The sequence below is a fragment of the Pelodiscus sinensis genome, chromosome 8 (assembly GCF_052426305.1).
Source record: "Pelodiscus sinensis isolate ZL-2025 chromosome 8, ASM5242630v1, whole genome shotgun sequence".
Lineage (NCBI taxonomy): Eukaryota > Metazoa > Chordata > Testudines > Trionychidae > Pelodiscus > Pelodiscus sinensis.
The window spans coordinates 48,757,506-48,778,102 of NC_143059.1; the positions used below are offsets into that span (position 1 = coordinate 48,757,506).

Consider the following 20,597-nt stretch of genomic DNA (forward strand, 5'->3'; position numbering starts at 1 on the left):
GATTTGCACATCAATGTAACTAAAATATCCTGCCCACTTTAATAGCAACTGAATGTACTGTCAGTAATATTTTCCATTGTTTTCAAAGCAAGTCACAGTTAAACAGAAAAGGAGATCTACAGTGATTGAACAAGGGGAAGAGTACTAAAGAGAAGCTTTTTAAATACAATTCTATGCCAATTATGTTAGAATATAACAGGAATTACAATTAAATCTGTAAATGCAATTCTTCAAAGATTTTTACATGTCTATAAGATTGTTACTGAGCAATTACTCTTGAGATAGCACATAAATCTTACAGGACTCCCATTGGATTAGTGTGCTTTAAGTTTTTAAGCAATCTCTTTTTATAGATTTTACTCTTATATTGCATTTTTAAAAAAAGAAAACATGTCCAGAAATACCATCTTTCACATGTAGAAATAAAGACAGAATAGACAACTTAATGCAAAATATATTTACATTATGCATCACATCCAGTACAATTATCAGTATTATCAAATTCTAAATTTGGTAAGACACAGTGAAATATGATAAAGGATAAATGTTTGGTAATATTTATAAATAACAGTAGTTTGATGTTGCTATTTTGTTTTTGCATGTCCATAGCTTAACATAATCAGAACCATACTGACAATAATATTATTCTTCATCTAACATGTCCACAGTTAGTTATTAAATAAATATGTTAAAAAATTAACATCAATATGAATTAAAGAACATGGAAGTGAACATAGTATAATCTGGTATCTGGCAATTACTGAAGAAAAATTAAATATACACTTTATAGGCCAAATCCTGCTCTTCTGACCAAGACAAGAAGTTTCACTAATTCTCATGGGACTGCTTACATGAACAGGGAGAACAGAATTTGGGCTTACATTTAAAAATGTCCTTATGACTACAATGAATTGGTTTACTGTTTAAGATGCTTACAGTATGAGCTCATTTCTTCAAAAACTGTGCTTGCATGAAAGTGATCTGTAACAATCTTTAAGCCTGAGGCCCTTTATCATTTGGTACTGATACATAGGATGTAATCTGCATTTTTCATTTGGGTATAAAAGAGAACTAGTGCGGATGCAATTTTATTGTATTTCTAATGCAGAAAACACAACATATTTCTTTTAAAACATCTCTGTTGTGTTTAGGTTTGCTGTAGATGATGTTTTCTATGGAAGGAGAAAAAAAAAAAGGAGGAAAAGAATGACCCATTGCAAAATTCAGTTTCTCCCATGGTCAAGGGCATCTATTTCATTATAAATGTAGTTCCGCCAAAACAAATATTATTTTTGAATCTTTCATTATCTTAGTCTCTGGAAATGGGCTAAAACAGCATGTGTTGGTATTAGATGCTGCAGAGCCAGCTGTCGTGCCTGGCTGCACAGTGTCTCAATGTCAGCAGTTCAAAGCAATGCAAGGCTGAATGGGAGGAAACTTGATAGGTCAGTGGAACCCAATTCCAAGTAAAAAAGAACATAGATTTCCTTTTTCTAGCTTTTTTTTATTTGGATTTTTTTTAAAAAAAAAAATACTTTTTCTTTAGTTCTATATTTTCATAAACTATGCTGTGACCTCTCGCCAGAATAGGCTTTAGGCTACTCCAAGTGATTGCTTTTTATGTTAATTTCTACTGGCTTCTCATAGCAGTACTCAGACCTGTACAAAACAATGCCAGTTTGAACCATGCTGTTGCCTTCTTTAGTGGAAACTTCAGGGCATATATCAAGACTCTTATGACAAGGCAGAGAAAACCCTCAGAGACAGAAAACAGAAAACTGGTATTGTACTGCTGTGACACAACAACAGCAGGCCAAAACCAAATCCCAGTCTTCCTTGGGTTTTTTTTTTCTGATAAATTATTTTTAAAGCTACACTTCTGATAATTCAAAAACACTGGTATGGAATGTAACATATGCACAGATTTTGCCAAGAGTATGAAAGAGTCCTAATAGAATTACCTGATGTATAGTTTCAGTAGGTGCAAATTCTCAATAGCTCATTTGTGTTGTTCTAAGTATTTCATCATGGAGGGTCATTTGGCCAGAGTACTGCACAGAATCAAGATATCATACAAGGAAATCAGCACTATTACAAAAAAGAGAGAGAGAGAGAATGCTAACAGTATACCTAAGTAGCAATGTGGATTCCCCTCCTTGAAACGGAACCCCTAGAGGTTCTTGTGTCATAGTGCCCTTCATTAGTGGTCATACCAGTCTGCAGTTTGGGCATCATTAGCAATCTCTGAAATCACTGGCAAAGAAAGGCCATTCTTCATCTTACTATCTAACTACAGCACCTTTCACAATACATACATGGGATGCAGAATGCAGGACTGTAATAATACTAGACAGCTAATTCCTGAGGCAGACTGTCTGAAGCATTGCAAATAGGGCAGCTCGGAGATTTCAACTCCGCTGTTCATTTTCAAATTCATTCTTAAACAGTAGAGGAAAAAAAGTGGTGAATGAGGGTCTAAATACATTGTAAAACACATGCATTTAATTCTTCTAAGCTCTAGTGCCCTCTATTGGAAAACATGCAGACAAAGAATATGCAGCTTGGCCTACAACACAAAAACAAACAACAGTATGCAAGATCATAAATGTAGGCTGCCTAGACAACAAAACAGTATGCTTATAATAAGAGAATTTCTATTATCATTCTAAAGCTTCTTCCTGTATATCTGAAACTAATAGCATGTTGCTATAGCCCTGCAATAATTTTCAACCTAAATTTTACTTATCTTGAAAACAAGTACAAAAATTCCACAAAAAGAAAAAAATTCAGAATAAAGCTTCAGGAGCAAATGTACTTATTTTATAATTATATTATTATATACACGTAGGCAAACAAGTTGCATACCAGATATAGTTTCTTTTTTATAAACTTCTGTTTTACAGTATGAAATTATAAATTTTAGTTCTCAATATGTTCTGATTGTTAAACTTTTCATTGTCTATCTCCTGGTTTTCAGTTTTATCCTCATAAACTTGTGAGCTCAAAAAACAGGCAGGTCCAAATGATGTAAGTACCCAAGTACAATCAAATGCTTAGACAGCCTAATGATATAAATGGCACCTGCAAAAGGTTGTGGACACAAACTATAGTTGCAAATATTTGTGTATGTGAGTTGAAGTACAAAACTGGAGACCGTGTTGAGGTTTTGCTAAAAATCTGTTCCTCTACATGTTGAATGATTTACACTTACTGTATATGACAGTGTCCTCATGACATTCACATTTACTATTCAAAAGGACACATTTCTGGCAAAACAAATGTAAATATCTACAGATAAGAAGCAAGTGATGTAATATTTGAAAAAGTTTAAAGTTTGCAGAAAGCATTGTGCTCGCTTGTTGGTATCCACATATTATAAAAGATAAAATACACCCAAACTGTACATATTATAAGGCTATATTTTTATCTCAGGGTTCTGGTGACATGTACAAACCACTTGAGCTTTGCTTTCTTGGTTTATATTGCCACCAGAAACCCTTGATAAAAATACAGCCTTATATTGTACAGTTGGGTATAGTTTATTTTCTCCATACATCATGTACTGCATTTTATTTACACACATACCCACAGAAACATGTACATGCATAACATAACTTTATTAAAAAGGTAAGATATCAATAATGCTGCATTAACAAAGTAATACATTGTAACATAATACAGAAATTTCTTTGTTAGCAATGAGCTTTCTAAAGAGACACCTATGAGAATGTGAAAACCCCCTATAAAATCAGTATTTCCATGTTATAATTTATGATTCCCAGACTGAAAATTTCAGCTCTTGGTAGTTTGTAATATTTTATTTTCATGGAATCCTTTTTAAGTAATCAGAAAATTTACCTTCAATATCCTTTGCCTACATTTTCTATAGATAACCTATATTGGGGGAAAAAAAAGCTTTATTCCTAAGTATTCAGAGTGTTGCATAATACACTTGAAAGCTAAATACAATAAGTAAAAATCACAATATTACTGATACAAAAATATAACCATTTTAAATTTTTGAGCAAGCTACTGTATCTTAATTGCTTACTTGGAAAAAAGCTATTTGGCATAAAATAATTTTCCAGAATCTTCTTTACTGACTAGTGACTGCAATGTCAATAAAAGATAAACTAATTTTTATTCGTATCTTTTAAACATCTCCAACAATTTGAAAAGAAAAGCTGTGAATAGGCAATTCAATAGGCATTTCCTTTTGAATGATTCTCAATGTGTTTAATTAACAACTGTTTACGTAAAACATCATTTCAACAGTTCAAACATCAAAGAAAAACAGGAGAATCTTGGGCACCAATCCTGGCAGAGGTACAAGCTTTTCAATCTGGACAAATACAAAGCGAGGCAGGAACAGGGAGGTGTGTGCTGAAGCTTTTGCATTTCATTTTGCTCTCAGAAACACGCAAAGGCTTCAGACTGCCGGCTGTCCCCTCTGTGAGCCAGATGCTTCCTTAGAGGGGCAGTTGCACCTAACATTTGCCATGCCCCTCCCACTCCCTTATCCTTGCTTTAATGGACATTAAAAATAGAACAAAACAGGACTGGAGATGGGAACAAAATACATGCACAACAGGCACAGTCCGCTGTACTCATTCTGCTGTAAAATGTAAAAACAAGAAAGGGCATACAAGCTGCGTCCCCTAGGACACATCCAGCTTTTTTAATATAGTAGTGCCACCACACATTTCACTTCGGATGTTGTATTATATTTATATGTCACTCAAATATTTACCATTTTCCTGAATTCTACTGTGTGTTCTGAAAGCTTGTTATAAGCCAAGTATCTTTGGTTATGTGTTTTGGCTGTATAACAGCTGTGGCTGAACTGCATCAATATGCTAACTTTTCTTTCTGAAGCTTTTCATGTGACAAAAGCCACTGTTTCAGATGAGTTCCTCCTCCATAGTTGCCAGTCTGTCCACTGCTACAAATCACTCTGTGGCATGGTATTATAATCGGAACCTGCAAAATATATATGCATACGAAAATAAGGAATCTGAAATGTCTGTCTCTGTTTTCTTGAGATCATTATGAATTATAGTTCTTGTGTTTCTCTGGACAGAAATGTAAACCACACTTTAGAGAGCCCTGGTTGGGTGTCAGTAAGACCAGGGCACTGTGCAGGAGCAAGGGCTGGCAGAGTCAGGCTCCACATACTGCTCACCCATCTCTGATTTATCTGTGGTGGACGCCATCTGCTCTCCATGTCCCCTGGCTCTCATAGCAGACTATGGGAGCAGTAGATGTGGGAAGACAGCCTCTAGCGCGCAATAGGTTACCACCATGGTCCTCAACCAGGGCTCTGGGCCCCCTTGGAAGGCCGTGAGGATGTTTCAGGGGGTCCATTGAACATGGCCAGCATTAGAATTGCTAGGGCCCAGGGCAGAAAGCCAAAGTCCCACTGTGCAGGACTGCAATTCAGGGCCCAAGCCCCATCACCTGGAGCTGAAGTTAAGGTTTGAGAAGCTTAGCTTTACGGAGCCCTTTGTGACGTGTGGCCCAGATAATTTACTTTGCTTGCAACCCTTTTACACTGGCCCTGACTTTTATATGCAGAAACACAGTTGTAGTTACACAACTAGACCATGGAGTTTTTATAACATGTTTGAAGTGAAGAGGCTCAATAAGAAAAAAAGGTTGAGAACCCCTAGTTTACAACAGCAATCACTTTTACCATTCACCAGTTAGGCTATGTCTACACTACAGAGTTTTTTGCGGAAAAACAGCCATTTTTCTGCAAAAACTCACCAAGTGTCCACTTCTCAAGCACATTTTTGTGCAAGAGAATCGAAAGAACGGAGGGTTTTTTTGCGCAATTGGTAATCCCCTTTCTACGAGAAAGAAGCCTTTTTGCGAAAGAGTTCTTTAGCAAAAAAGCGTGTGTAGATGCGGAAGAGGGGGGTTTTGAGCAAAAAGAAGAAAGAGGAAAAAGCACAGGTGCCCTGGTGGCCATTCTGTGCATACCAATCAGTGCTTACTTTCGAGAGTGTGTCCATGCAGTCTGGATGCTCTCTTTCGCAAAAGCCCATCGCTTTTTCGGTGCGCTTTTGCAGTGTGGACGTGCTCTTGTGCAAGAAGTTTTAGAGGAAGATGTCTACCAATAAAAGCTTCTTGAGCAAGAAGCCTGCAGGCTAGACGTAGCTTAAGTGAGCAGAGAAACCAGACATGAGTAGTCCACTAAGAACAGAGGGGTTAGGATGGCTACTAATACACCATTAAATTACTGGCGACCCGGACTCAAATATTAAGTTACGAGTTTGTATAGTGGCCATTTGCTGTATTAGTACATGGGCACGTCAGCTGCCAAGTCCAGGACTGATTGCTGGCTCACTGAAAGGAGGCAGACTGGGAATGCAGTGGATGCAGTTCACTCAGACCTTGCAAGCTAGGAATATTTATCACTCAGTGCTGCCCCCTCTGGGCAATTAAGCTGTGACATTGGTGAGTTCTGAAAAGGAAACCAGTTCCGAGCAGAAAAAATAAACAGTGTTGAGTGTAGGGATAACAGATTAAAAACCAGGGGAAATGGAGAGATTGTTAGGGTTCTTAAAGAGGAGGCAAAGGTAAAAGCCATGATAACTATTACATGTTACATGTTCTCTGAAAAAAATGCAATTGCTCGGAACTCCCTGCACCTCAACACCACAGACTCAAACACACAAATGGACAGGTCAGTGATAGACAATGGGTTAGAAACACATTCTTAAAAACATAGAAGAATTCAAACAAATGTAATCGAAGGAGTCCGGTTCCTCTTTAAGACATTAATTGAAAATGATGTGATGAAACAAATAGGCGAAGCACAAATTTACAGCATGTTAGAAGTGTAAAATCAATTAGTGTCATGTTGCTGAGATTTCTGCAGATACCTGTAGTATGTGCCTTCAGTTGTTTGTGGTCACTGTTTTATCCAGTGCTGAATAAAAATGCACTTCTTATACGAGAATTCTGACAGCTGATATGAGAGAGTTTAACAGGTGTTCTTTATCCCAGAGTCAGCACAAAAACAACCTGGTTCTCATGGTAACAACTTTTCAAATTAAACAACAGAGTAAATGGGCCCAGAAACACCATATAACTTGTTAGTGGATTTGTTAATGACCCATTGGGTGGCCTTAAATTACATACCCTTCTATTGCCAAAATCTGCATTTTGGAAGATGGTAAAACAGGTTTTTCAGCTGACTCTCTCCCTTGCATACTCCTTGGTAGTGAAGAGAAGACTATATGAAGACGGAGAAATATATTCTATGTCTGTGCTTTTTTTTAAAAGTAGAGGTATATAAATTATGCAGAAATGACACAAATACATGAAGGTATCTTTGAAACAGTTTAAGAGTTGGTGAGGAGGAAAGAGAGAGAGTAAAGGGGACTGATTCTGTACTGAGTCAGATCCCACGCAATCCTATTGAAGTCATCAGCTTATAGATCATCTCCTGGAAGAAAATGTGCATGCACGTGAGAGACCCTCCTCTCCTCTCCCGATCCTGAGTTGCCAATGAGCAGCACTTTGCATAACAATGGAGAGAGGGAGACAAAGGCAATTTTAAATTACCTTTATGGTCTGTTAATCCAGGGGCCATCCATGTGCTGGTCTGGTCCCTACCATAAACTAGAGCAATTTGAAAACTAACTCAATCTATGTCTGCTGCCACATAACTCCACCACTCTCTGACAGTCTGGAATTGTTGGTGCCAGCGGTTGGGAATTGGTTGGCACAGCATCTGTTACAGTATCTTTAGGTCACCTTAGAATTCTCCATTCAGAAAGAGAATCTTCTAGTGTCTATCACTTGCGGCACCTTTGCACAGTGAAAGGACTGCAAAGCTTTTCTAAATCAGGGCAGGATCTAGACCATACTGTAGAAAACAAAGAGTTCAAATAGATCCTGGTCCTGCAAAGCAATGCATCTACATAAACATAAGTCAACACAATTCCACATGGAAGAAAAGGAAGATCACATTTCAGGGCCTGAGATACACATATCCATATAATTTGTTGATGTTTCTCCAAAGCTCAAAGAAGCATGTAGTACCTCATGAGCATTCATCAGCATGGTAGCATAACGAAAAATAGGTATTTAATTATGAATATTTGGTTATGCCAAAAACAATTTTCCAAAAGGAAAAAATAATAGTGACAGAATAAGGACAATACCTACTGCTTTGTGTAAGATCTAAGTGCTGTAGCAATGGGTGCATTATAAATACCTAAAATACATAAAGAGAACAGAGTTGTTCTAGAAAATGGGACGTTTGCCAGGTTTCCTTTTGCTACTACGTTAACAATTAACATTGTTGACTAGTGTATAGAGCACTGCCTTGGGACTCAGGAAACTTGAATTCTAGTCCTAGTTTTGCTACTAGTCTTCTCAGTGACTTCAGACAACTCACTTCAACTCTTTATGCTTCAGTTTCCCATATGTAAAATGATACTTCTTTGGTTAAAATATCTGAGAACTTCACAAAAAGTAATATGTACAATTATTATAATAATAGCCCAGTGTCTGAGTCTGTAACGCTGACGTACACAGCCACACCCCCTGGCTGTGTACGTCAGCACCCCGCCCCCCTTCTCCTCCTGCCAGGGCGCTCCGCTGAGCACTGCCCCGTTCAGTTGGGCCCTGGTGGAGGAGCAAGCTACGGCAAGCGGCCGTTTGGGGTCCGCGCTCCCCATGCGTGGGGAGCGCAGACCCCAAATGGCAGCTTGCCGCCGCTTGCTCCTCCACCAGGGCCCAGCTGAGCGGCGATTGCACTGTACCGCTCAGCTGGGCACCGATGGGAGGAGAAGGGAGGGGGGGTGCTGATGCACATGGCCAGGGGGCGTGGCCATATACCTCACCGTCCTCCATTCCCCTCCCGCTGTGGCACTGAGTGCTGCGCTCCTCAGCCAGGCCCCGGCGGGGGAAGGAAAGAGGGGTCAGTGACGTATGCGGCCCCGCCCCCTGGCCGTGTACATCAGTGCCCCGCCCTCTTCTCCTCCCCCATGGCTGCCCTCTTCATTGGGGTGGGGGGGACTGGCCAGGAAGGGAGCGGTGCTGGCCGGGAAGGGGGGGGCCTGGAAACAGTTAATGGGGGGCAACGGGGCTGGCCAGAGGAGATGGGGGGGCCAACGGGAAGCAGGGCTGGTCATGGGGGGAGGGGGTTGGGTGGAACAGGGCTGACTGTGGGATATGGGCCGGGGGGGGAATGGCTGGGAGGGGGCGGGGCTGGCTGGGAGTAAGGGAGGCGGGTAGCACAGGTGGTGGGGATCAGGGGCTGCGAGGGTGGCCGGGAGGAAGGGGGGGCAGGAAGCTGAGCTGCCGGACACCTGGCAACCCTACTGGCCCCTCCTCCCCTGCAGCGCCCCGGCTGAGCATGCAACACACAGCTGAGCCGCCACAGAGGGAGGGGGAAGGGGGCAGGGCAGTGATGTACATGGCCAGGGGGCAGGGCCATGTACGTCACCATCCCCCCTTCCCCTCCCGCTGTGGCGCTCGGGAGTGCTGCGCCCCTCAGCCGGGCAGCTGCAGGGAAGCCAGCAGCGCAAGGGGCCATTTGGGAGTGGGGTGGTGACGTACATGGCAGGCAGCACTCAGCCGCGCGCCACCGTAGGAGGGGAAGAGAAAGGGGGGCGGGGAGAGATGGAGGGGAGGGAGAGGCAGGAGGAGAAGAGAAAGGGAGAGTGAGAGGCAGGAGGGGGAGAGGAGAATGAAAGAGACAGAGAGAGAGGCAGAAGGCAAGAGAGGCAGGAGGTGGAGGAGAGCTGAGAGGGGGAGGCAGTAGGAGGAGAGAGGGTATGTCTACACTACCCTCCTAGTTCGAACTAGGAGGGTAATGTAGGCATACCGCACTTGCAAATGAAGCCCGGGATTTGAATTTCCCGGGCTTCATTTGCATAAGCGGGGAGCCGCCATTTTTAAAACCCCGCTGGTTCGAACCCCGTGCAGCGTGGCGTACCGGTAGTTCGGAGGTGTACCGGTAGTTCGGAATAGGAATCCTAGTTCGAACTACCTAGTTCGAGCCCCGTGTAGCAAATCCCGGGCTTCATTTGCAAGTGCGGTATGCCTACATTACCCTCCTAGTTCGAACTAGGAGGGTAGTGTAGACATACCCAGAGAGAGATACGGCGCGGCGCAAGAGACTGGAGGCTCAGGAGAGAAGACCAAGGTGGAGGAGAGACCGAAAATCCTGTCTTATGACAGGCTTTTTGGCTAGCTATTATAATTAGTTAATAGCAAGTCAATCTGAGATTGATTTTGTTTGTACCCTAAATAACTTGAGAAACTGTTTTTTTACCTTTTGCTCTGCATCAGTCATAACAGAATGTCAAGGGTTTTAGAAAATGTACTTGAAAAATATATAACATACTGATAATGTAGAGAAATATATGAGTATATAAATGCAGTTTTTAATTAACAATATTTACCTATAAATCTTGAAATGCACATCATAAAACATTCAGCACATCATCTTTAATTTTATAACATTTGTTTTGGTAACTGGAAAGTATTTCAAATGCAGTGATGCAACTGTGAAAGGAATGAGGCACTAAAAAGTGCATCCTTCAAGATGCTGAACATTGTAGATTCAGAATTATCTGGTACAGCTTTCTTAATCTGTATGAACAGATGCAAAACACTATACTGATTAATTTTCTATTCCACTTTGCAGTTTTTCTGTTATAAGGCTCCAACTATGCTTATTCAAGTACTCTATACTTAAGAATATGACCTGACATCTCAAAAGCTGCAGTGTGCTGAGTGCCCTTAATATTCAGCACTTGCAGGATCAAACCCTTGAACAGAAATGGAAGGCAAATGGATTTAAAAATACTGATGATAGAAAGGAAATAGGATAATGGATATTACATATGTTGTTAATTTTTAAAAAACATTTAGATCTATATCGTATATAGTATATGGTGATATACAAATTTGACTGATCTTGTTCACAAGTGGCAAGGCCACAAATGAATCATGCAGGTCATCTCCAAAGAGCATCAATAACATTTGTATAGACTACCATCACGTGTTGTTTATGTCACACTTTAATTAAGTTACTTTTAAAATTAATATTTTTTATACCTTTTCATTCATAAAATCTACATTAGTTACTAATTACACGTCTTGGAGTGACATTGTAAATGGTAATAATAAATTGTAAAAATGCAGATATTTAAATTAGCTTTTTTATAAATCAGGGTGTTCTGATGCTAAGATCATATACCTTGCAAACCTCTGGGGCTAGGCATGACTCATCTGATCCAGCTCTTTTTGTGCTACTCAGGTGGTAGCAAGACTGTAGCTGGCCAGCTGCGAATTCCCTCAGAGAGATGGGGAAAGGCACAAAGCTCTGCGAGTGTAAAGTCCAGTCTTTTGCCAACTTCCCCCTGAAGTAGAATGTGTGTTCAGGTGGAAAAGGACATGTCACCAAATCTCAGCTGGAATATGATCCTTTGGGGACCACAGCCAGCTGGCACAAGTTAAAGCAGTCCATAGGCTGCTGTAATTCACCCTGGGGCTGGCAAAGATCATTCTATAGAGCGGAAATGGGATCCCTGATGGCCCACCACCAACGTGCTCACGTATCATGCAAATCTCACCCAGATGCTTTATATATAAGAGGAAATCTGGGCGTCTCACATCTCCAGTGGGATGCACCTTCTGTTCCTATCTCTGAGAGGAGCAAGGTATTAGAACATTGGCACTAGTCCAAAACAGATTATAGCCAGTATAACTTGATTCCTGCTTTTAATCTGATCCCTCTTTTTTTGGGATAGGGTGAGAAAGCATTTAGGAGTATAGGGTAAGAAAGTGTTTTGATGCCAAGTTCTTTTTATTAAAAAAATTGCTACTGCTGGAAACCAGAAGTAGTTCTGGCAGAAACGCACAGGCAAAGTGCAAGCTATGAAATCAAAGGTGCAAAAACAAATACAATTTTATTTACAGTTGTAGAAATAAGACAATTTATGCCATGTTTGTCAAAATGCATGATGTGCATATGATTTGTTTGTTATGTACATGTGTGTACATATCATTCTACACAATGCAGGAAATAATTAAAGAAAATGCATTACAATCACCCAGTAATTTAAAAATATTGAATATCACTTCAGTTCAGTTTAATTGTGGTGACAACTTTCAGACTACAAAAATAATTAAACGTGCTAAAATTTATTAGAGCCCTAAGGACATTTTGCAAGGAATACACTATCCTAATCTTCTGCTTTAAAACCCCAGCTACGCGTAATGCAATTTTTATCAATAAGCAAGCGGTTCATAACATTACATCTCCATTGAAATCTTCATGCTGTGAAATCTAATTCATCCAATACATGAATCCATCACTTACACAGACCCTATCTCAAATGCTATAAAACTTCCAAACCATAGATTTGTCTCCAACAAAAATAACATGAAGGGGCCCTTCAATCAATAATGGAATTCCTCTGATTCAGGTACCAGCTGAATATTTTCTCCAACTTTGCTTTTGTTCTTCTGGGTAGCGGCCCACAAGGGAAAGAGCTTGTTTTCACTCGCAGCCTCATCAATACCTAAATCCTGGTGAACAAGTGACACTGAGAAGCTGTAATCAATAGCTCCCTGTGCGTTTTTTCTTCTGGTCAAATGGTTCAGCACTACTGACAGGCCTGACACTTAGAACATGATGCTAAATCTTTATCAACAGCCATCTAGGTGACTGGCAGAACAAGACTCGGGTGGTCATTAACGCTTATGGCAATCTGTGAATAAACTAACTCCTCAATAATGCGTTTGTTTAGAAAAAGGTGGGGAAAAAACTCTCCGCACAATGTATTGATTGCCTCTAAACTGCATTTAGCAAATTCTGTCTGAGGATGAAACAGAATGGTGTTCAACTGTGGTGCTCTGCTTGTTAAGAGTTTTCAATTTGACGCAATAGAAAACTGACCATCCTAGTACACTGGTTGATGGACTGAATACTTACAGAAAGCTGCCAAACTGTCAAAAATAGATCAGTGAGGCCATAATGGAAACAGCTGAAATATCAAGTTATAACATACAACAAAAATCACACTTAGCAAAAAATCATCTTTCAGTTTTCTCGTGTCCCATTGCTTTTTCTCCCCTATTCCCTGATAGAAACAAATACTATAATATGAACCAGCATGTGTTCAAGTTTATTGCCAGCCACCTAAGGAATTAATGCACAACTAGTTTTATGCATTTGTAACATTTTAAATCCATACTTCACGATCTTTTCTTAAATGCACAATTACTCTGTTCAATCTTGAATGTTTCAAAAATTTTGGTTGAACAATATTCTTGACTTATGTTAGATCGATAGTAGTGTCAACTTATACACTTAGTTAGGTTTTAGCCTGAACAGTAACATAAGCAGAAAGAATAAAAAGAGACTTTATACAGTTATTGCTTCTGTTAACAGACCACTGAAGACATCTTATTTAAGTCATAGAATAGTCATTTATGATGGCCTTGGACTAATCAGCCCAACATTCCGTATCTCCCATGAGCCTCTGTGATTTCTTTTTGATCCTACTATAGTATTCTAATGAGATTTTTTAATTGAACTTTATGGGTTCCCTTTGAGGACCACAGACCTCACAATCAATCTAAACTGCAGTAAACTATTTGAAGTTTTTCTTCCAAAAGGTGAGCCATGCCTGCCATGTCCTTGGCATAATTTGAAGAAAAGATGTTGCATCTCTCAGCTGCTGCCGGCACCTTTTCCACCTTCTCATAAAGTTGAAGGTCATTGTATGAATTATGTGAAGCAACCTAACTACAAAGGAAACTTGTACAATATACACTACAGAAATTAAGCACCAACCAGACATGCTTCATGGAAAAGTATTTAGTTATGTGGTAGCAAATGTAAGGCATATATTTTTTATTACTATCTTTGATTTCAGTCATGGTAGATTTTATATATAGTTATTTTTCTAGTGATAATACAACTGACAACCCTCAAGAAATCATATTTTATAATTGTAGTGACTCTGCTCATATTTGGAAAGACATTTAAGTAGCTTAACAGTGTACGAACAGATTCATCAGACAGGTTGCAAAATAATGCAGGTTTCTGAATACTGTTACTAGTACCAGCCAACAGTCAATAACCAAATAATGTTAGCAAACAATTGCTGATATCATATATTGTGGTAAGTATTTTGCATAGATGGTACATGAAGGACCATATGCTGTATTCAGTAAATTTTAAACCATTATATTATGTACAAAAATCTGATAACTGACAATGGCTTTTGAAATTGCACATTCTTTTCATGAATATCCTTAAACTCAGGACACATTAGGGGACACACAATAATAACACTTAGCTCTTCAGAATACTGCAAAAGCAGCTGATTTATGCATTTTTGACACATTATATAGGAGCATTGACTACTCAAAAAGGGCATTTCCATCTTAATAAAGATATGTATATTATTCATGTAACAGATGTAATGCAGCTCAGGTATTTCTTATAAGGACTCAACTGGCAATTTCACCAAATTATTTAATAATATTTCAGAATAGTAGATTTAAAACATCATTACCCTCCCTCATTGAAAAAAATCATTTTTAAACAGTTAGCTAGTGCACAGTGAAATATATGTCTGATGATGTGCTTGTGAAGTTTGAAAATGCAATACAAAAAGCATATTAAGAATTTTATAATTGCATATGAGACTTTCATGTGAAACAATCTACAAACACAGAATACCATATTTTGTAAATACACTGTGCTGTACTTGACAATACAACTTATTTTAATATGATAGATTGCTTTCCAATACAATATGGTGTACATTAAGACAAGGCAATACAATGCAAACCTACAGGAAACAGTTCTCAAAGAATAACAATGTAGTTTTGTGCAAAAGGATATGTAATTGCTATTGCCTAGAAATGTACCCAGCTTTGCCCTCAGGCTGCAGTGGAGCAGCAGCATCCAAAGTAGTGGTAACAGCAGGTTGAGGTGTGAAAATTCCTGCTTTTTCCCCTGTGAGCAAGGATGAAAATAGTTCTGAAAATATACAGCAAAGCTATGGCAATTTTTAAAAATGGGGTTCGATCTTATTTTAGTTATTTCCATCACATGCTGCAGCTACAGTGTTTTCTGTTCCTGACACAATACCACATTTTAGCATACTGCAGATTATTGCAGTGCATTACAGAAAGGCAAATACTAATACAATACCATGCCAACATTTCACAATAGAAACTTGCTAATATAAAATATTAATATTATTATACTGTAATGATGCTACTGTCTTTTTCCATATGCACACTTTCATTGCAGATCTCCTATATCTGTAATTAGAGATCCCATATACATTATACACAAGTACACATGCATAATTTTATTGTATTCCGAAAGGATTGTCTTTTTGACACATCTCTGTTATTTTTCCTTCAAATCTGCATGCTGTTCTTAGAACTACAAGTCCCAGTATGTGGGTCAGCTATGCTAGATTTCCTTTATAAATCAAGATAAATATGCACAGTGTATGTGGCACTGTGAAAAGCAAAACTTTATGATTTGTGTATGTATAGTCACCTCCACTTGCAAATACAAATTTTTGTATTCACTTTCCTACCACATTTTGTCTCTCTTATGTACCCTATTAAAGAAAAGCCTGAGAAAACCGAATATAAAAATAACATGGAAGGTCAAAGATTACAGAAGCTACGATTCCAGAGAAATAAAGACATAGTAAAGTATGGAAAGATACACGTTGCTGAGGGCATTTGGTAACGAGAAAAAACATGCTCAAGAATGACTGAGAAGGCCGTACTGTTATTAATAGAAACCAAACAAAATGTCTTTGTAGGCGGGTAGCTGTGGCATCAGTTAAAAGATGAATAGGCTATAACATCCCTTTTACTGTACTTGAGTAACAATGAATGATGAAATCAATGTTGTTCTATAAGCCCAAAAAGCGTGGCTCCCACAGATGATACGAGGATCTGACTATGGCCTGCACCTACGTCATTCTGACATGGGCAGTGAGTATAAGTCCTAGTCTGTACTAAGGAGTTTTTTCAAAATACCTCTTCCCCCCCCCCCCCCCGATTTTAAAATAATAAGTAGAATGTCCACACTACGAAGCCTGTTATTTCAAAATAACGGGATTATTATTTTGAAATCTGTACTCCTGTTTTCCTCAGGGAATAATGCTTATTTTGAAATTGTTACATCGAATTTGTGTAAATGTGAACGATCCGGTGCTGCTAATTTGAAATAATTAGTTGCCAGAAGCCTCTCTCAGCTGCACTTCTGACGGCTCTGGACACACTTGTCATCTCCATTGCTCCCCTTCTCTGGCAGAGCTTAAAACTCCAGGCTGCAGGAGAAGGGCTTTTGCCATGAGGCCAGCTCTGCCAGTCCCATGCCACACAGCAGCAACTCAAGTGCCATGGCAGATCTCAATGCTTCTTCAGAGCCTCCCACAGCTGCCAGCACTACTGCAGCCCTCTCCATTGCCACTGGCCAGAGACACAGGAGAGCTCCTTGTCTGAACTGGTGTGGGTATCCTGGACCTCATCCTGACAAGGCCAGGGAGCAGAGCGGATGCTCTGGGGCAGCATGCACATGTACCACTAATATGACCAGCTGGATGCCATCCTTAGAGGAGGGGCGATCATCTCCCCCCACATCGTCGTCGAGTCTGGCAAAGGACATGCCCAGCTCCAGCATCCACAAGGGCGCGGTTGCGGAGGAGGAAAAGGAGGCTAGCCAGGCAGCAATGCCCACCAGCCAGGACCTGCTCCCCACCCTGGAGCGAGTTCCCCTCTCCCAGGATGTCTCCCTGGCATCTGATGTTCCCAGTGGAGGAACTTGAAGTGAGTTCTATAACTTTCCCTATTTACATGCAGTGACAGGCGGTGGGCTGTGAGGGGCTGCACACGCCTCACTCAGCCTACTTGGCCTGGGGGTCGAACAATAGCCTGTGCACGTGGGTGCATATGGAGTGCCAGTCTGGAGCACTCAGCCCCATGCCTAGCCAGCATCCTCCCATGCCTGTGTATCCCCAGGCCATGGGTATAGCAATGCTCACCTGGGACATCTGTGCCACTGCAGGAAAGGGCTTGCTGGCTAAGCAACATATGATATGGCCTTGCTTGAAGCATATCACCATCTTCTGAACCGAGACCTTTGGTGTTGGCTCAGAGATTAGGGTGAAGCTTCTTACACAGTGTCTCCCTGGATGACTGCCCTTGTAAATTTTCTTCACAGCTGGGCCAGCTTAGCATGTCCTGCACTCCCTAGGCCATCTGCCCAACTGTGGGATCCACAGGAGGAAGAGAACCCAGGAAGACCTAATGAGAAAGCAGATGGCCTGCCTCCAGTCCCTTGTCCAGGGGCTTCAAGAGGAACGTCAGGAGTGGGCTGCTGAACAGGAGCAGCAGAGGGCTGCCTAGGACCAGATGGCGGGCCACCATGACGCCAGGTGCTCCTCCCTCACCTTGGTGATGGAGCGCATGGCCTTATGCATGGAACAGGCCACCAGCCATCTCCTTCCTATCCCACCACACCCCTCCAGGGACCACTGGGGCCCCAGAATATGGGGTGGTGGGACCTCTCAGGCAGCCAAAGCCTCCCAAACAACCTGAGGCAGGTGCCAGTCCCAGCCCCCTTCCTGAATCTCCCTCCCCAAGTCCAGGTTCTTTCTTCAGTCCCTCCCCTCTTGTATATCCCCACAATAAACAGTCTTGTTTTTTCACAAACGAAGGCTTTTTTATTTGCTCTGCAGGGGAGGGTGAAGGTGGAAAAGGAGGCAGGGGAAAGGAGGCGTGAGGGAGAAAAGGCACACAGGGGGAATACAGAGGCCATCTGTCGAGAAGCATGGGAGGGGAGGTCTCAAAGCTGACCTCTTACGGAACTCTCCCTTAAGGTCTCCCTGATGAGTACAGCCTTTTTGATATATTCTCCGAATGACACTGGTGTCCAGCTGCTCATTTGCTCTGGCCAGCCGCTCAGCCTCTTTCCCCCACTCTGGCAAGAAAGTCTCTCTCTTGCTCTCACATAGGTTGTAGAGCATATTGCGGCCACCACAAAGGGGATGTTGCACTCACTGAGGTCCAGACAGGTGAGGAGACTTCTGAAACTCCCCTTTAAGCAGCTGAATGCACACTCCACCACCATGCAGCACCTGTTCAGCCTAGCATTGAAATGCTGCTCAGTGGGGTCCAGGCTGCCCATGTAGTGCTTCATGAGTTTGGGGATCAAGGGATAGGCCCAGGATTCAGGTGGGCATGTCCACATCCCTGACTCTGATGGTGTGGTTGGGGAAAAAGGTGCCTGCATGCATCTTTTGGAATAGACTGGAGTTCCGGAAGATGAGGGCTCCATAAGCCTTCCCTGCCCAGCTGACGTTGATGTGGGTGAAGTGTCCTTTGTGAGCCACAAGCGCCTGCAGAAGTACCCCTTTCTGTTTATATAATCTGAGGAATGGCGGGGGGGGGGGGGGGGGGAGGCAGGATGGGGATGTGTGTGCTGTTTATGACCCCACCCCACACAGTTGGGGAAGCCCATGGCGGCAAAGCTGTCCACAATGGTGTTAATGTTTCCCAGAGTGACGAATCTCCATAGCAGCTCGTGGTTGATGGCTTTGCCTACTTGCAAACGCATGACCCCAACTGTGGATTTCCCCACACTGAACTGGTTCCTGATGGGAGTGGTAGCTGTCTGGTGTGGCATGCTTCCAGAGTGCAATCGTGGCACACTTCTGCTCAGGGATGGCAAGTCTCAGTTGGGTGTCCTGTCACGTGAGGGCAGGGGTGAGCCACTAACAGAGCTCCAGGGAGGTGGCCTTAGGCATGCAGAAGTTCTGGAACGACTGCTGCCCATCCTATAGCTGCAGGATGATGTGGTCCCACCAGTCCAAACTGATCTCCTACCACCCGAAGCAGTGGTGTCCAGGGGAGTGACAGGCATTTGCAGCACCGGGACCTGGGTGATGAAGGCCTGAGGTTTAGGCTGGTCCTTTACCTGATGGAGCAGCATGCAGGCACTGTGGAAGGACTGCGCAATGAGGAACAGCCAAAGGCCCATGAGCATGGCACTATTTTGCAGCAGCTCCTGCTCCATGTTGTGAGTGCTGTGGCATCGGCAAGGGCAACCAGAGCTCACTGCGTCCACTTTGTGTCCAGCAATGCGGGAGGCAATGGGGAGTGGTGTGTGAGATGTAGCCATAGAGAGGAAACCCTGAAAGCACGCATCACAGCTTGCCTGACCAAGCAGCCACAGGAAGTATCTGCCCTCCTAGTGCCCTTCCTGGAGTGCTTCCGGGGACTCTAAGTCCAAGGCAGGCTCCAATCAGTGTGGACATGCTATTTCAAAATAATTCTGAGCTATTTCGATGCTCCCTATAGTGGGGACCTGCTATTTCGATTATGTTAAATCTGCAGTTATTATTTTGATTTTACTTATTTTGAAACAATTTCCTAGTGTAGATATGCGCTTCGAGGCAAGGGAAGGCAATGCCTTCCTGGGTCTTAGTGCCCAACCATCCCCTCATTCTATCCCTATTCTGACTGTTCCTGAAGGCTCCCACAGCAGGCTGTTACAACTTGCAGACTGATGATTCTTCCCCAATGTGGATCTGTGAACTTTAAAGTGAAAAGCCTTCTCCTTTGCTAGACCTATTAGCATAACACTGAACCTGTGAAAAAGCTGTTAAGTGTTAATGAAACCATTTAACAGGCATGTACCCACCCTGAATTTACTGGCAAAAACAGTTGTGCATTAGTTTAAAATTTTCATTAGTTAGTTGCTGAAGAATATAAAATCACATCTCTAAAAACTTGCATAAATATTTAGATGCACAATCTGAGTATTCAGTTTTAGCCTTAAATGCTTGGATTGTCAGACATATAGTTTTTAAAATAAATTCTTCAAAAGACCACCTTTACCTAAAACACACATTTTACTGTAGTATAAAAACTTGCTTCCAAAGACTTCCCGTCCTTTCTAACAATCCCTCCTCTCCTTTCACTCCCCACCCCCTTATTAAAGAGAACCCTTAAAGAGACAACATGCCTTTTCTTCCAGATAGTTGGACAAATAAATTTTCCTTTTACCTATGAATAATTGATAAACTAGTTTTAAGAGAACCCACCAAAATCAGTGCCTCATTTAAGATATAAAAGCCTCTGTTATGCCTAAAATCTTTGTAAACTTATTTTTAACAAACATATTGTGAAATTTCATAAACGTGTCTTTTTATGAAAATCATATACAAAATAAATTAGTGCTCCCTTTTTCTAAATGCAATCAACTTTGTTATGAACACACTGAGTTGCTCTGACTTAATTTAAAATAATGTCTTTGTTTCAGTGAGTTTAAATATATAGTAATCTAGAATGCTTACCTTATGAAGGCTTAAGTGTAAACTTAAAATATAAAATCAGCTTAGAAGTACTGATGAAGAAAATGTAAAACAGAGAAGGGCTACATTTATGTATTCCATAATATTTAATGTTGTATTCAGCAGGACAACTGACTTGCCCTAACTACAAAAGTTTTGCAAATAAATCTCTGACAAACTTCAGGGTATATCAAAAAACCTGTGACTGACATTTTTTATTCCCAA

General features: G+C 41.3%; 1 protein-coding gene across 8 annotated transcripts in view; it reads right to left on the reverse strand.

The window, feature by feature from the left end:
- Positions 1-3,602: 3,602 nt before the first annotated feature.
- The window catches only part of MGMT (O-6-methylguanine-DNA methyltransferase), a 320,994-nt gene continuing 303,999 nt past the window's right edge, over positions 3,603-20,597 (reverse strand). For 7 of the 8 annotated variants that reach the window (XM_075935252.1, XM_075935251.1, XM_075935253.1 and 4 more), the window contains one exon: positions 12,565-15,001. In XM_075935252.1, the coding sequence (XP_075791367.1) occupies positions 14,552-15,001 (450 nt within the window). In that variant the 3' untranslated portion in view covers positions 12,565-14,551. Of the gene's footprint in view, positions 4,981-12,564; positions 15,002-20,597 lie in introns of those variants that run through there. The other variant, XM_075935258.1, reaches the window with a different exon arrangement.